This window comes from Pristiophorus japonicus, chromosome 3, assembly GCF_044704955.1.
Source record: "Pristiophorus japonicus isolate sPriJap1 chromosome 3, sPriJap1.hap1, whole genome shotgun sequence".
NCBI classification, from domain to species: Eukaryota; Metazoa; Chordata; class Chondrichthyes; family Pristiophoridae; genus Pristiophorus; species Pristiophorus japonicus.
The window spans coordinates 292,196,966-292,215,482 of NC_091979.1; the positions used below are offsets into that span (position 1 = coordinate 292,196,966).

Sequence of the window (18,517 nt, forward strand, 5' to 3'; positions counted from 1 at the left end):
TCAGGGATGCTCAAGAGGGCAGAATTAGAGGGGCGCAGATATCTCAGGGGGGTGAGGCTGGAGGAGATTACAGAGATAGGAAGGGATGAGGCCATGGAGGGATTTGAAAACAAGGATGAGAATTTTGAAATCGAGGCATTGCTTAACCAGGAGCCAATGTAGGTCAGTGAGCACAGGGATGATGGGTGAAGGGGACTTGGTGCGAGTTAGGACATGGGCAGCAACATTTTAGATGAGCTCAAGTTTACATAGGGTAGACTGTGGGAGGCCAGCCAGGAGTGCGTTGGAATGTTAGCATGAAAATAAGGTATTTTTTCAATATCACAATAGAAACCATGTCTGAAGGAGACAGTTAGAACTATAAAGGATAAAAGTCAGGGGGTAATTGAAAATAACGGAAAATAGTGATGTTGCTAAGGGTGGAATTTTCAACTTTGGCAGGAACGTAAGATGGGCCATAGTGGATCGACTGCCCATTATGCGCCCCGCCCATTGACTTCAAATGGAAAGAAAAATCAGGTGTGGTGTATAATGGGCAGCGATCAGCTACCACTCATTTTACACCTCGGCCGAAGTTGATAGTTCCAAATTTAATGATTACCTTCCACAAGTATTCACTAGGAAGGAAAATATTAGTTTAATTTCCCATAATTATAGTACAATGAATATCAGAATTTTAAAATCAATGTGAAAGAATTACTTAATAGGTTAAATGGTCTGGTTTAACAAAACCCTTGACAAATGGTATATATCCTAGAGTGCTGAAGGGGACTAGGGAGGAAATGTGTGTGGCACTTGCTATAGTCATTGGAAAAACATTAGTTTCTGGAGAGATTCTGTGGAGTTATAGGTATAGAAATACAACGTTGATATTTATAAAGAGGGTCAAAACTGACTTCAGGAACTACAAGCCCATTAGTCTAACATCAATATCAGGGAATTTAATGGAAACATCACTTCGGACCAGGCTGCTGTACTACCAACTTAATAATAAACAGCCATCACCAAGTTACATAGGGAAGATCCTGTTTGACAAATATCCTCATTAAGTGTATTATAAGTGGAATTTCATAAGTTTACTTGGGCTTCCGGAATACCCTTGACAAGATAATACATGTCAGTTACTAATAAAACTAAAATCCATGGGTAGCCAAGTGGAACTGGATAAGAAACTGGACAAGAAAAATAGGGAGAAGAGAATACTCATGAGAGGTGTCGTGTCAGACTAGAGAGAAGCCGAGTGGAATGTATTTCTTATTTACATGCATGACCTAGTGGCAGAAAATAATTGATACTGAAATAGAGAGTGCAGAAAGGATAGATGATGCAGTTAACATTTTGCAGATAGATTCAGATCTGTTGCAATTGGGAAGACAAATGCAGAACTAGAATTCATCATAGAATTCATGGCAAAGTATTACTCCTTGGGAGGAATGAATGATGTAGGTTTACAATGAAGTTAATAGAATTACCACAGAGAGATTTACAAAGAGATAGTAGACTAATCAGTTTTAATATTCAGGCAATGTGAAGTATCAATTAAAGAAACATTTTGGGATACATAGCTCGAAAGTGGTAAATGTCCTTTAGCCTATCCACAATATAATGTAGCCAGAGTCTCCTTAAAACACATCTATTTAAACAAAAAATGTAATCTGCTGTGTTTCATTGTACCTTATTTTTGTCATATAGTCCATGGTTGTCCAGCATCATCTTTTTCTCATGGTTGGCATATCTTCTTAAGTCACGTTCAAACTGCTATATAAATAATAAATAATATAAATAATATAAATAATAAGACAGAAACAAAAGTTATTATAACACATTAATAATATGATACTAAAGCTTGTAATGTCATTGAGATAACGGAAGGGTTGATCTTATGAATATAATGGTTTCCCAGAGAAAATCTTAATAAGGCTTTTCTGGTGGTTCAGCAACAACTTGCTAACAAAGGATTGGCAGGATGTGGCATGATATGTGTCCAGAAATACCCACTGAATAACGGGAGGTCCTCTCCTCCACTACGGAGGGAGATAAAAGGAGAGGCAAGTCACACTGAACCTCTCATTTGCAACATATTGCATGATGTACAGGAGTAGGAAATGGTGAGTTACAAAATATGGGGAAGGGATGGGGGGGGGAGAAGATTTTCTGCATTACAATAGTTTTTAAAGAGGGTTATGAGCAATTATTGTGAAAACCTTTTTTATTTGCTGGAGAGATGATCGGTAATTTTGGTTTCAATATGATTTACATTATCCCAATGTGTCTTGTAAACAAACAAAAACTGATTTGCCAACCATGAAGTGCCCTTTAAATATATCAATACTGGTACCTTGATGATAATAACTGTTGTATATTCAACGGTTGACCCATATAATTTGGAGTTGGACCATCATGCTTAGACAAATAATCATTGTAAACCACACAGTAAAATACCATTCAGCACAGAGTAGTAATTATTATTACTCGCTGAAATCCCAAGTCTCCCAGAAGCCATTCATCGAGGGCTGTCAGTCTCTGAAACCCACTTAAACTAAATGGGTTAGTGTCTCCACAGAATAGTAGAGATGTTTCAAACACGTTAAGCATTCGGAGCAGGTATTCCATGGTGTAATTTCAGGGTTTGTTGTCTAATCGATAAAAGTAGCGCATTTAATACATTTAATGATATTTTGAGGATATCTTTGCAGTGCATCCATTATGAACTTAGTTGAAACTAGTTAATATTCCTAAAGAGCAATGTTACCGCATTGATTCATTTTTGGATGAAGTTCTTGGAACGGGCAGAATGAATGTGTTTCAAAAGCTCTGCTGCAATTATAAGTTCAAATTGCAGCAGATGTTTACAGATAAGGTAGCATAATAATGGTGTGCAACAAAACACAACTGGAACAAGAACAGATGTCTCATTAAATCAATGCTGCTGCATACTCGAAAAACAGGGAATCTGGGAAAATTTGGACTGGGCTACCAATGGGCAAATGACAGATTCCACATATGCAAAGGAATGCTCCATTAACCTGCTTCAGCAAATGATGATCAACTCTGCATCTGAACTTCCGAAAAAAAGGGACATAATAACAGGAGCAGCTTTGTATGGATGAGAGTTCATAGGTACGGAAACTTGTATGAAGTTTTGCTGCTGCTATGATCATTTGGACTGATGCCCAATGCGTTGTCAGGGAGGGGGGTGATTAGCGGTGATCGTGGGGGGATGAAGATCTCGGGGTTTTTGGGAGAGATCGGAGAGGAATTGGAGATTGGGACGCGAGTTGGGGAGGGGGGGGTTTGGGGGAAGAGTTGGAGATCATGGGGGAAATAAGGGTCAGTGAGGGATCAGTAATCGCACGTGGGTTCGCAGGGAGAAATTGGTATGGGGGCTGTTATGTATTTAACCCCTTGTAACCTGTATGACACCTAACCACCAGAGGACCCACCTGTTGGAGTCCCAAGGGATTCCAGCATCCCTTGGGAGCACGGTATATAAGCAGGCCACCCACGAGGTACCTGCACTCTGGAGTCTTATTAAAGGAGGTAAGGTCACACTTGCTCATTGTACACAGTGCTCAGTTTCATCCTTTATTGTGAGTGTACCAATTGGCGACGAGCAAATGAACAACCACACGAAAGTGCAAAGAACAGTCGGTATCCTGGAGAAGTTCTCAGAAAAGGACGATTGGGAGGCCTTCGTAGAGAGACTCAACCAACACTTCGTGGCCAACGAGCTGGAGGGATACGAGAATGCTACCAAACGAAGGGCGATCCTCCTAACTGTCTGTGGGGCAACAACCTATGGCCTCATGAAGAATCTCCTGACTCCGGCAAAACCAACAGAGAAATCCTACGAAGAATTCTGCATGCTGGTCCGGGAGTACATAAATCCTCAGGAAAGTGTTTTGATGGCGAGACATCGGTTCTACACGTGTCAACGATCGGAGGGCCAGGAAGTGGCGAGCTATGTCGCCCAACTAATGCGCCTTGCAGGACATTGTGAGCTTGAAGGAGTGTCTCATGTCCAATACTGGGCATTGGACATGAGACAATCCTTCGCAAACTGTTGACTGTAGAAACTCCGAATCTAAGCAAAGCCATAACGATAGCCCAGGCATTTATGTCCACCAGTGACAACACTAAACAGATTTCACAGAGTAAAGAAGTTTCGGCCAGTACTGTGCATAAAGTAACGTCGGTTGAGAGTAGAAATGTACATGGCAGAATGTACACGCCAGCTGCTGCTGCCCGACCTCAGTTGACCCAGAGTTCGCCATCAATCGTTAATGCGAGGCAGTTAATACCTTGTTGGCGTTGTGGAGGTGACCATCGGCCCCATCAATGCCGCTTCAAGCACTATGCATGTAATGGTTACAGAACAATGAGACACCTCCAGCGAATGTGCAGGCAAGCTGCAAACCCTGCAAACCACTACGTTGCAGAGGAAGATCAATCCACTGTGGATCAGGCTGAATTGGAGACTCGTACTGAGGAGGCAGAAGTGTACGGGGTACACACATTCACCACGAAATGTCCACCAATAATGTTGAAAGTTGAATTGAACGGTCTTCCAGTATCTATGGAACTGGATACGGGTGCAAGTCAGTTCATAATGAGTAAAAACACCTTCGACTGGCTGTGGGGCAAAAAGGCACACAGGCCCAAGCTCAGCCCCATTCACACCAAACTAAGGACTTACACCAAGGAATTAATCCCTGTAATTGGCAGTGCAGAAGTCAAAGTCTCCTATGACAGAGCAGTACACAAACTCCCGCTGTGGATTCTGCCAGGGGATGGCCCCACGTTGTTTGGCAGAAGCTGGCTGGGAAAAATCCGCTGGAACTGGGACGGCATCCGAGCGCTTTCGTCTGTCAATGACGCCTCATGTGCCCAGGTTCTAAGCAAGTTCCCATCGTTGTTCAAGCCAGGCATTGGAAGCTTCTTGGGGGCGAAAGTGCAGATCCATTTGGTTCCTGGTACGCGACCCATCCACCACAAGGCTCGGGCGGTACCGTACATGATGCGTGAAAAAGTGGAAATTGAGCTGGACAGGCTGCAGCGAGAAGGCATTATCGCGCTGGTGGAATTCAACGACTGGGCCAGTCCGGTTGTCCCGGTACTTAGTGAGGATGGCACGGTTAGAATTTTGGGGACTATAAAGTAACGATTAACCATTTTTCACTGCAGAACCAGTACCCGCTACCCAAGGTAGACAACCTATTTGCGACCCTGGCTAGAGGGAAGACGTTTACCAAGCTGGACCTGACCGCGGCCTACATGACGCAAGAGCTGGAGGAGTCTTCAAAAGGACTCACCTGTATCAACATGCAGAAAAGTCTGTTCATCTATAACCGGTATCCATTCGGGATTCGGTCAGCCACGGCTATCTTCCAGCAGAATGTGGAGAGCCTGCTAAAGTCGGTTCCTTGCACGGTGGTTTTCCAGGACGACATACTGGTTATAGGTCAGGACACCATTGAGCACTTGAAGAATCTGGAAGAGGTTCTTAGTCGGTTGGATCACGTGGGGCTCAGGTTGAAATGCTCGAAGTGTGTTTTCCTGGTGCAGGACATCGACTTCTTGGGAAGAAGAATCGCGGCAGACGGCATCAGACCCACCGACGCAAAGACGGAGGCCATCAGAACATGACGGAGCTGTGGTCGTTCCTGGGACTTCTTAACTATTTTGGTAATTTCCTACCTGGGTTAAGCACCCTGCTAGAACCCCTACATGCGCTACTGCGCAAGGGAGACGACTGGATATGGGGGAATTCACAAGAGGCTGCCTTTAAGAGAACCAGAAATCTTTTTTGTTCCAACAAACTGCTTGTCTTGTATAATCCTTGTAAACGATTAGTGCTAGCTTGCGATGCGTCGTCATACGGGGTCGGGTGTATGTTACAACAGGCTAACGAATTGGGGATTTTGCAACTCGTCGCTTATGCGTCCAGGAGTTTGTCCAAGACCAAAGGGCCTACAGCATGATTGAAAAAGAGGCTCTGGCGTGCATTTATGGGGTGAAAAATATACACCAGTACTTATTTGGCCTCAAGTTTGAGCTTGAAACTGACCACAAGCCGCTCATATCGCTGTTCTCTGAGAGCAAAGGGATTAATACCAATGCCTCTGCCCGCATCCAAAAACGGGCACTCACGCTGTCGGCATACAACTATGTAATCCGCCACAGACCAGGCACAGAGAACTGCACAGATGCGCTCAAGTCAGCTGCCATTGCCCACCACCGGGGTGGAAATGGCACAGCCAGCGGACTTGCTCATGGTCATGGAGGCATTCGAGAACAAGAAGTCCCCGTTATGGCCCGCCAGATCTTGACCTGGACCAGCCAGGATCCTTTACTATCCTTGGTAAAAAAAACTGTGTCCTCCATGGGAGCTGGTCCAGTGTCCCAGCGGAGATGCAGGAGGCGATTAAGCCGTTCCACAGTCGCAAAGACGAGTTGTCCCTGCAGGAGGACTGTCTATTGTGGGGCAATCACATGGTCTTGCCCAAGAAAGGCAGAGATACGTTCATATGTGAACTGCACAGCACCCACCCAGGCATAGTAATGATGAAAGCCATAGCCAGATCCCATGTGTGGTAGCCCAGATTTTCAGATTTTTAACATTTTTAACCTTCTATCTGCTTGAAAGCCATGAGGAATTGCAGGGCTTCAATGTTAAAAGGAAATAGCACTGCCAGGCGACAGATATGATCAATGACACAATAACCTCATCTTACTGCTGATTGTATAATCAGCTTTTTGTATTTATTAATCCAGTAAATCTCCCTGCAGAATACTTTATTAAAGGTTATTTTCCTTTAACAATTAGATGAATTTATTAGAACCCCTTCCGTTTTGATATGGAAAAATGCATCTGGTCGCATCATGATCTCTCAATGTTCACTCTTATGTCTTCTGATCGTTTACAAAATTGGCCTTTGGAGCAGGTTTTAGGCCAAACAAACTCCACTTTTCAAACTTACTCCCTTCATTAAAATGGACAATGGAGAACAACAGGAAAAAAAAAATAAGTAAAGGGATTTAAAATAAGTTTTCTAGAGAATTAAAAAGGCTAATTTTACAAGTGGGAATCTTGCCCAACAGCCACCCATATTGGGAATCCTGGGCACATTGCTTATGCTTTCCCTTTGAGTGAGGCTACCGACGAGACACCCTCATTCGTATAATCCACCATTAAGTATATATTAGGTACAGAAGAAGTAAAATTAAAGATAAAAATTGTACAGAGAGTGATAAAGGAAAGAAAATGGGAAAAGGGAAACATAATTAAAGTTATAATCAGGGATCCTCAAATTCTACCTTCTTGAGCATCCCTGATTATAATCGCTCAACCATTGGTGGCCGTGCCTTCAGTTGCCTGGGCCCCAAGCTCTGGAACTCCCTCCCTAAACCTCTCCGCCTCGCTACCTCTCTTTCCTCCTTTAAGACTCTCCTTAAAACCTACCCCTTTAAAAAGGCTTTTGGTCATCTGCCGTAATTTCTTATGTGATTCGGTGTCAAATTTATTTGTTTTGTCTTATAACACTCCTGTGAAGCTTCTTCGGACATTTTGCTACATTAAAGATGCTATATAAATACAAGTTGTGTTGTTATAGTTTTCTTTTTTGTTTTTATAAATATATTTCTAATGTAGGGTTAATATTAGAAAGAAAGAACTTGCACTTTTCGGGCGCCTTTCATGACCTCAGGGCGGCCCAATGCGCTTTACAGCCAATGAAGTACTTTAGAAGTGTAGTCCCTGTTGTAATGTAGGAAACATGGCAGCCAACTTGCACGCAGCACGCTCCCACAAACAGCAATGTGATAATGACCAGATTATATAGGGCTCAATTTTCTCCGTTCACTTGTGCTTTTTTTTTGGCGCGCGCGTGTTTTTTGGCGTATTTATTTTTTTCAAACTTTCCTCCTGCGATCTGCACCGATGTAACTGACTTAGTTACGATTGTTCTAGGCCAACTTTTTTCAATGTCATGGAGGCGTTCCCTCATGTCTGCTCCATTTTTTTCAATTGTTCGCAGTTTGGCTAACATTTTTTTCTCTGAGGTCAGCGTATCTGGCCACTCCTGAAAAGCCTTCTGGTGAGTTAAGAAAACCAGCGCACATTCACAATTTGGAGGGAGTCAAGAACACTGTAAACATCAATAATAAAGTTCAACTTTTTTTTACCTGTCAACATAGAAGTGTAAATTTGTTGGATTTCAGAAGTTCTCTCATTTTGTAACTCACTCACACGCCACCAGCCTTGAAGCAGGGCTGGAGGGTCGTAGGTTTAGCCGGCAGAATCGGCCTCACGCCCAGACACAGGGGCTCGGGGCTCGGCTATAAAACAAGCTGTGGGGGGAGGGGGGGGGGAAGGAGAGAGAGAGAGAGCGAGGTGCCGATCAGAAGGCTTGGAGCCAGTGGAGGGGCTGGGAGAGAGAGAAGTCACAAGGCTCCAATTAGTAAAGGCGCGGTGGGGGGTGGGGTGGAGAGGAAAGAGAGAGAGAGAGGTCCCGATTGGAAGGCTTGGAGCCCGGGGAGGGAGAGAGAGAAGTCACAAGACTACAATTAAGCAGGGTGGGGGGGGGAAGAGAGGAGAAGTCACAAGATCTTTGGGTGTGGTCCATCCATGCAGACCTGGAGAGATACAACTGTGAACCTGTGCTGCCTGCTTTCCTGCCATTTTGAGCTTCTTTCAAAGGTTAAATTTAAGTATGGGGGCAATACTGACAATGCCATACCTTGTGCGAGCCTTCTGCATCATGGTGCTACATAGGAGACAATTGATTTGATTTCATCGCTTCAGGAACATCAAAGCTCGTAGGGTGCTGGGCAGGAGGCCTTACCCACTTCAGGTATATCGAGACAGGCATTCATACTTCCACCTGAGTGATGAAGACTATGTCACAAAGCTGTGTTTCCGCAAATAAGTTGTAAGAGAGATCTGTGAGTTAGTCAAAGCAGACCTGCAACCTAGAAGCATCAGGAGGGCTGCTTTGTCAGTTGCAGTGATGGTTATAGATGCACTTTCATTCTATGCCTCCGCATCATTTCAAGCTACAACTGGAGATGTGTGTGCCATCTCTCAACATGCAACACATGCCTCCATTCGCCAGGTCACGGCTGCACTGTATGCGCGTAGGAATGACTTCATAAAGTTCCCCATGACCGCCTAAGCATTCCATGACAGGATTGCTAGCTTCCCAAAGGCACAGGACTGCATTGATTGTACCCACATTGCCTTGCAAGCACCTTTGAAGGATTCCAAGATGTACAGGAATAGAAATGGTTTCCACTCCATTAATGTGCAGCTCATGTGTGACGACATGCAACGCATCATGTCAGTCGATGCAAGATACCCTGGCAGCACCCATGATGCATTCATTCTACGCGACAGCATTATATCTGCCACGTTTCAGGAGCAGCCAGAAGGGCACAGCTGGCTACTGGGAGACAAAGGGTATAGCCTCGCCACCTGGCTCGTGACGCCCCTATGCGTTACCTGGACGGAAGCTGACCGTCAATACAACATGCCGCACATTGTGATGTGCAGCATCATTGAGAGGCCCATTGGCATATCGAAACAGCGTTTCCGATGCCTGCACCATTCTGGAGGCTATTTGCTATACTCCCCTGAGATTGTCGGTCAGTTCACTGTTGTGTGCTGCATGCTGCATAACTTAGCCATCATGAGGCAGCAGCACCTGCTAGTGGAAGACCCACCTGTGGTGAGAGTGGCTGAGGATAATGATGTGGAAGATGTAGGTGACAAGCAGGAGGAGGAGGAGGAGGAGGACGACGAGGATGAGGAAGCCATGCAAGTGCCTGAGGCCGGAGCACGATGGCGGAGGAGGGCGGGCCATCGTGCCCCTTTAACCATTGCTCGAGTCTTGCACCAGCAGCTCATCCGTGAACGCTTTACTAATGCCTGAGAGTTCAGCGACAACTATTCCACATGGACATGTTTACTGTTTGCAGCTGTTCCGTAATGTTGTGTTGTGTTAATGGAACATGATTCAATTTTAATGTAAAATATATTTTATTCAAAAGTTTACAATGTACTTAACTTAACTTTAATAAAATTATTCTAAAATCAAACTAAAATGAAAATGGGCGTGGGTTCTGGGCGTGTTCCTTATTGCAGCAGCTGACTCCAACATGCCGTCCCTCATGCGCCCTGACAGTGTCTCAACGACCTGCAACATTCCCTCCCTCATGTTGAGCAAAACTGTCTGAACTACCTGCAACATTCTTTTCCTCAAGGTCAGTGACATGGTTTGCACTACCTCTGACACTCCCTCCCTCATGGCCACTATTCCCTCACTGATGGTCCCGGATATCGTTCCCATTTCTCATGTTATTGCTGTTACTTCTCCCGACAGTCCCGCTAAATCATCACTCACCGCACTGTTGGTGTCCAGGAGTGATCGGGTATGGTCAATGACATCATCTGAACTACATTTGTTAAATCCTGCACCTCAAGAGAGCGCGGTCGAGCTCTCCTTCCCCTTCTCCCCAAGGGTGTGGCTCGCACCCCACCACTGGGACCCGCAACCTCGGAAGGTGGGAAACCATGGAATGTCCCACCAACACTCAAACCACTAGTCACGGAAGGGGCTGTCACCTCCATGAGCGGCACCTCCTCCAAAGTCAGTACAACAGTGCGAGCTTCATCCAGTTCCATCCCCTCCCCCTCACCCATGCTCTTGGTCTGGAGGGTTGGATTGGAAGATGTTCTCCTCTTTGGGCTCATCCTCATCTGAATCGTCTGCATCGTCAGGATTGGACTCAAGTTCTGCAAAATATAACAGAACAGTCAAATGGTTAGCAGCAGAGAAGGGGGCAGGGTGGGTGGCATGAGTAGGCTCACACAGCACAGGCCAGGCAGCAGGCTGATTTGAAGGACCGCAATGAATTTGCAGGACTTACCCTCTCCCTCGAGTGTGGGCCCAGCTTGTGCAGTGATGGTTGCTTTTCTCCAGGCAGGACCCATCAAAGCAGCGACCCTCAGATTTGCCGGGCCTTCTCTTATTTGAGTTTATTCCCTTTTATTATATGCCACCTTCCTCTGCAAAGATGAAAATGCAACTTTTTAGAGAGGGTATCTTTCTTTCTGCTGGGTGGGACATATACAGCTGGTCATATTTACAATTGCAATTGCAATTCCATTGAATAAATGAAAATATTACTTACACTAACTACTTGACCAAGGTCCTGCCATTTCTTTTTACACTGGCTTCCAGATCTCGTGGTGTTCACCACTGCGCAGTAATCTTCTGCAAGTTGGTTCCAGCGTTTCTTCATTTCTTTGGGTGGAACTTTTATGTGACCTCTGCTGGTGTCCAGCTCCTGCCATCTGTTCTCAATCACAGTAACTAGTGCCTCCACTTCTTCCTGTAAGAAATTCTTGGTCCTTGCACTGCGTTGCATCTTGTATTGCTGCAGCTGTGATTTTCCCAATGCTCTCACACAGCACTCAATGTTGTCACACACACACACACTCAACTGGCTCTTTAAAAATGATCGATTGCCAAATCCGAGCTGTACTGAGCATGCGCACCCGTTGGAACGGCGTCAAAAACGTAACTTTTTTTTCCTGCGCATGCGCAGACGGTGTGGCTTCATTTTTCGGCGCAGACAGCAGGCTCCACCCTCCGAGGCGAGTGGACACGCTGCGCGGCAACAAATTCAAGTTATACATCGGGGAAACTTTGGCAAAATATTTCTGGCACATTTCTGGCCTAGAAAAACGGGCGTAACTTTGGCAATACGCCAGAAAACGGGGTTGGGGAAAATTGAGCCCAATCTGCTTTCGCAAAGTTTATTGAGGGATACATTTTGGCTGGGACACCCTGCTCTTCTTCAAAATAGTGCATTAGGATATTATGCGTCCACCTGATAGGGCAGATGGGTCTCAGTTTAATATCTCATCCAAAAGACGCATCTCCGACAGTGTAGCACGTCCTAGGTACTTAATATTGCAACAATAAAGATACTCTAGCATCTGACTAGCTTTATTATGGAATAACAGTAGCCAGATAGTTCCTCGGAGGTGCTCCCACTTTGCCTTGCTGGTAGTGCGGCAGAATCCGTGTTTACACGAGTAGCACCAACGGGAGCAGTTCCAAAGAACTTCCTGGGCAATGTTTGCTTCAGCCAAAAGGTTAGAAACTGATCAACCTAGGGAGATAGCAATCTGAGCATTAACACAACTTGTAGATTTGATGTAGGGAAATGTGTCTTCACTGTTTTATCACCCGAGCTCAGCCAATATTCAGTGTTGCCTGACTAGTTCTTTTTAAGTATTCTCAAACAAGAAACCAACCAGGTTGTTTTACATAATAAGAACATAATAATTAGGAGCAGGAGTAGGTCATTCAGCCCCTCAAGCCTGCTCCATCATTCAATGAGATCATGGCTGATCTTCTACCTCAACTCCACTTTCCTGCACTATCCCCATGTCCCCTGATTCCCTTAATATCTAAAAATCTATCGATCTCTGTCTTGAATATACTCAAAGACTGAGTCCATGATCAGATCAGCCATGATCTTATTAAATGGCAGAGCAGGCTCGAGGGGCCATATGGCCTACTCCTGTTCCTATTTCTTATGTTCTTATGTTCTTATGTAAAGGCCGAGCCTCCACGGCATTCCGGGGTAGAGAATTCCAAAGATTGTCCCCCCTCTGAGTGAAGAAGTTTCTCCTCATCTCAATGGCCGACCCCTTAGTCTGAGTTTTGCCATCTGTGATGTGATTGCTACTTGGAACATGATGCGTGACATTCTGATAGTAGTACATATTTAGATCATGTATAGATTCATAATTTTATATATTCAGATTTATGTTTATGTTCTTTAAAATTAAATTTTAATTTTTTTTTTGCAGTTCTACATTTGTGACAATGTTTATACAAAGAGTTAATATTTATTGCCTAAATTACTCTGGCGTGTTAATCTGAAAGCAGAAGATTCTCTCACGTCCATCCAGCCAAGTTAAAGTCTGCATAATTAACGATCTACAGCTGCTTGTACCTCCTGCCATAGAAGCTTCATTGACACTCGAGAGGTGCCTGGAATGGTATATTGGGAATTTAACATTAAAATAAGCAGTTCCACAGCTCAGAATTTTCAAAAGCAGCATTTCACAATTTCACACTTACAGTATTGTAAAATGCAGCTACCTTAATTTCTGGCATTAATTTGCATAAGATTATCTAGGAATTTTTGGTGGGATTATTCTTTGCAACCTGAAAATGATAAAATATTGAAAATCGGTGCATTAAAAATAAGCCCCAATCTGTTTTAATCAAAAGATGATTCCCGATGTCTTGCTCATGGGGTTTACATCCCTCAACCCAGCACCTCCCCCTCCTCCACCCCACTCCGAGCACACACGCCCTGCTGAGTCAGGCATGTAGGTCCGAGTGCACTTGGTGCTGAACTCCCAGTTCCACAGGAGATGTTATTTTTTCAGACCATGCTTCAAGTCATGTCAGGTCACTACTGTTATATATGTAAACTTGTATTTACTCTGTACAGCCACCAGAGGGCTCATTCCCTGGAGACCCAAAGCATCCCATAATCCCTTGGGAGCACAGGTATTTAAGGAGGCCACACAGGTTGGAGAGGCACTCTGGAGACCTGCAATAAAAGACTAAGGTCACACTTTGCTTTGAGCTCACAATGTTCAGTCTGACTCTTTCTCCATACATAACAATTGGTGACGAGATACACATAGTAAACCCAAAGATGCAGAGAACAGTGGGTATTCTGGAGAAATTCTCGGTGGGAGATGATTGGGAAACTTTTGTGGAGTGACTCGACCAATACTTCGTGGCCAACGAGCTAGATGGGAAAGAGAATGTGGCCAAACAAAGGGCGATCCTCCTCACCGTCTGTGGAGCACCAACATATGACCTCATGAAGAATCTGCTCACTCCAGCGAAACCCACGAAGAAATCGTATGACGATTTGTGCACTGGTCCGAGAACATTTGATCCCGAACGAAAGCGTTCTGATAGAGAGGTATCTACATCTACAAAAAGTCTGAAGGTCAAGAAGTGGCGAGTTATGTCGCCGAGCTAAGACGCCTTGCAGGACATTGTGAATTTGAAGGACATTTAGAGCACATGCTCAGAGACATTTTCGTACTTGGCATTGGCCACGAAACCATACTTCGCAAACTTTTCACTGCAGAGACCCCAACCTTGAGTAAGGCCATAGCAATAGACCAGTGACAATATGAAGCAAATCTCTCAGCACCCAAGTGCTGCTTCAACATTCCATAGAATCTGGATCAGTTCCTATCGAGTGGAGGGTAACCAATGTAACCCCACTTTTTAAAAAAGGAGGGAGAGAGAAAACAGGGAATTATAGACTGGTCAGCCTGACCTCAGTAGTGGGTAAAATGATGGAATCAATTATTAAGGATGTCATAGCAGCGCATTTTGAAAGAGGTGACATGATATGTCCAAGTTAGCATGGATTTGTGAAAGGGAAATCATGCTTGACAAATCTTCTGGAATTTTTTGAGGATGTTTCCAGTAGAGTGGACAAGGGAGAACCAGTTGATGTGGTATATTTGGACTTTCAGAAGGCTTTCGACAAGGGCCCACACAAGAGATTAATGTGCAAAGTTAAAGCACATGGGATTGGGGGTAGTGTGCTGACATGGATTGAGAACTGGTTGTCAGACAGAAAGCAAAGAGTAGGAGTAAATGGGTACTTTTCAGAATGGCAGGCAGTGACTAGTGGGGTACCGCAAGGTTCTGTGCTGGGGCCCCAGCTGTTTACATTGTACATTAATGATTTAGACGGGGGGATTAAAAGTAGTATCTCCAAATTTGCGGATGACACTAAGTTGGGTGGCAGTGTGAGCTGCAAGGAGGATGCTATGAGGCTGCAGAGTGACTTGGATAGTTTAGGTGAGTGGGCAAATGCAAGGCAGATGAAGTATAATGTGGATAAATGTGAGGTTATCCACTTTGGTGGTAAAAACAGAGAGACAGACTATTATCTGAATGGTGACAGATTAGGAAAAGGGGAGGTGCAACGAGAGCTGGGTGTCATGGTACATCAGTCATTGAAGGTTAGCATGCAGGTACAGCAGGCGGTTAAGAAAGCAAATTGCATGTTGGCCTTCATAGCGAGGGGATTTGAGTACAGGGGCAGGGAGGTGTTACTACAGTTGTACAGGGCCTTGGTGAGGCCACACCTGGAGTATTGGTCTCCTAACTTGAGGAAGGAAATTCTTGCTATTGAGGAAGTGCAGTGGAGGTTCACCAGACTGATTTCCGGGATGGCGGGACTGACATATCAAGAAAGACTGGATCAACTGGAGTTCAGAAGAATGAGAGGGGATCTCATAGAAACGTTTAAAATTCTGATGGGTTTAGACAGGTTAGATGCAGGAAGAATGTTCCCAATGTTGGGGAAGTCCAGAACCAGGGGTCACAGTCTAAGGATAAGGGGTAAGCCATTTAGGACTGAGATGAGGAGAAACTTCTTCACCCAGAGAGTGGTGAACCTGTGGAATTCTCTACCGCAGAAAGTTGTTGAGGCCAATTCACTAAATATATTCAAAAAGGAGTTAGATGTAGTCCTTACTACTCGGGGGATCAAGGGGTATGGTGAGAAAGCAGGAATGGGGTACTGAAGTTGCATGTTCAGCCATGAACTCATTGAATGGCGGTGCAGGCTCGAAGGGCTGAATGGCCTACTCCTGCACCTATTTTCTATATTTCTATGTTTCTATGTTACGTACTGTGAACAAAGTGATGTTGTTTTCGAATCGTAACGTATGGGGGTGATTATCATTTCCATTCATGCCAATTCAAAAGGTACGTTTTCAAGGACTGTGGAACAATGGGGCACCTCAAACGAGTGTGCAGGCGAGCTGCTAATCCTGTTAAACCTGCAACCCACCATGTTGCAGAGGAGGACAGATCCACGGAGGATCACGACGAACCAGAGCCTCAGACCAAGGAGGCAGAGGTACATGGGATGCACACATTCATCACGAATTGTCGCCCGATAATGCTGAATGTTAAACTAAATGGACTCCTGCCACAAGCCAGTCCATCATGGGCAAAAAGACTTTTGAAAGACTGTGGTACAACAAGGCCTCAAGGCCAGTCTTAACTCCAGTTCGCATGAAACTAAGAACTTACATAAAAGAACTGATTCCTGTAATCGGCAGTGCTACCGTAAAGGTCACCTACGATGGAGCGGTGCACAAGCTACCACTCTAGGTGGCAGCGGGCGATAGTCCCACGCTGCTCGGCAGGAGCTGGCTGGAAAAGATACGCTGGAACTGGGACGATGTCCAAGTGTTATCGCCCGCTGACAACACCTCGTGTGCCCAGGTCTGAAACAAATTTCCTTCGCTGTTCGAACCAGGCATCAGGAAATTCCAAGGAGCAAAATTGCAGATCCACCTAATTCCAGGGGCGCGACCCATCCATCACAAGTCGAGAGCAGTACCATACATGATGAGAGAAAGGGTAGAGATCGAGCTAGACCGGCTGCAAAGAGAGGGCATCATCTCACCGATCGAGTTCAGCGAGTGGGCCAGTCATATTGTCCCAGTCCTCAAGGGAGACGGCACCGTCAGAATCTGTGGCGATTACAAAGTAACTATCAATCATTTATCCTTGCAGGACCACTACCCACCACCAAAGGCCGATGATCCCTTTGCAACGCTGGCGGGAGGAAAGACGTTCACGAAGCTGGATCTGACTTCAGCCTACATGACGCAGGAACTGGAGGAATCATCGAAGACCCTCACCTGCATCAACACGCACAAAGGTCTTTTTGTTTATAACAGATGCCCGTTTGGAATCCGATCAGCGGCGGCGATATTCCAGAGAAACATGGAAAGCTTACTGAAGTTGGTCCCGCAGGTATTTAAGGAGGCCAGGATGTTCTTCCAGGATGACATCTTCGTCACAGGTCAGGACACAGTCAAGCATCTGCAGCACCTGGAGGAGGTTCTGAATCGACTCAACCACGTGGGGCTCAGGTTAAAACGCTCAAAGTGCGTTTTCCTGGTGCCTGAAGTGGAGTTCCTGGGAAGGAGGATTGCGTCGGACGGCAACAGGCCCACCAACGCGAAGACGGACGCAATTGAGAACGCACCGAGGCCACAGAACGTGACAGAGCTGCGCTCATTTCTGGGACTCCTGAACTACTTTGCTAACTTCTTACTGGGTCTTAGTACACTGTTAGAACCACTGCATGTCTTACTACGAAAAGGGGACAAATGGGCATGAGGCAAAAGCCAGGAAAATGTCTTTGTAAAAGCGAGAAAATTGTTATGCTCAAACAAATTGCTTGTGTTGTATGATCCATGTAAGCGTTTGGTACTAGCATGTGATGCGTCGTCATATGGCGTCGGGTGTGTACTGCAACCAGCTAATGATTTCGGGAAACTGCAACTGGTTGCTTGTGCATCCAGGAGTCTGTCTAAGGCTGAGAGAGCTTACAATATGATTGAGAAAGAAGCGTTAGCGTGTGTCTATGGGGTAAAGAAAATGCATCAATACCTGCTTGGGCTAAAATTCGAATTGGAAACTGACCATAAGCCACTTATATCCCTGTTCTCCGAGAGTAAAGGGATGAATACCAATGCATCGGCCCGCATCCAGAGATGGGCGCTCACGTTGTCCGCATATAACTACGCCATCCATCACAGGCCAGGCACAGAAAACTGCGCTGATGCTCTCAGTAGGCTGCCATTGCCACCACGGGGGTGGAAATGGCGCAGCCCGCAGATCTAGCCATGGTTATGGAAGCATTTGAGAGTGAGCAATCACCCGTCACTGCCTGGCAGATCAAAACCTGGACAAGCCATGACCCCTTATTATCTCTAGTCAAAAGCTGTGTGCTTCACGGGAGCTGGTCCAGTGTCCCAGTGGAAATGCAGGAAGAGATAAAGCCGTTCCAGCGGTGCAAAGATGAAATGTCTTTACAAGCAGACTGCCTTCTGTGGAGCAATTGAGTAGTGGTCCCCAAGAAGGCCAGAAATACCTTCATCAATGACCTCCACAGTACCAACCCAGGCGTCGTAATGATGAAAGTGATAGCCAGATCCCACGTGTGGTGGCCCGGTATCGAAGTGGACTTAGAGTCCTGCGTTCATAGATGTAATACATGCTCGCAGTTAAGCAATATACCCAGGGAGGTGTCGCTAAGTTTATGGTCTTGGCCCTCCAAACCGTGGTCTAGGGTACACATCGACTATGCAGGCCCTTTCTTGGGAAAAATATTCCTTGTGGTTGTCGACGCGTATTCCAAGTGGATTGAATGTGAGATAATGTCGGCTAGCACGTCCGCTGCCACTACTGAAAGCCTGCGGGCCATGTTTGCCACTCACGGCTTACCCGATGTCCTGGTGAGCGACAACGGGCCATGTTTTACCAGTGCTGACTTCAAGGAATTCATGACTCGTAACGGGATCAAACATGTCACATCTGCCCCATTTAAACCAACGTCCAATGGTCAGGCAGAGAGAGCAGTGCAA

At 45.5% G+C, this 18,517-nt stretch overlaps 1 protein-coding gene across 1 annotated transcript in view; it reads right to left on the reverse strand.

Annotated features, from left to right (window-relative positions):
- Positions 1–18,517, reverse strand: part of dntt (deoxynucleotidyltransferase, terminal) — a 492,443-nt gene that overhangs the window by 208,070 nt on the left and 265,856 nt on the right. Inside the window, 1 exon segment of the mRNA XM_070875033.1 lies at positions 1,675–1,758. Within this exon segment, the coding sequence (XP_070731134.1) occupies positions 1,675–1,758 (84 nt within the window).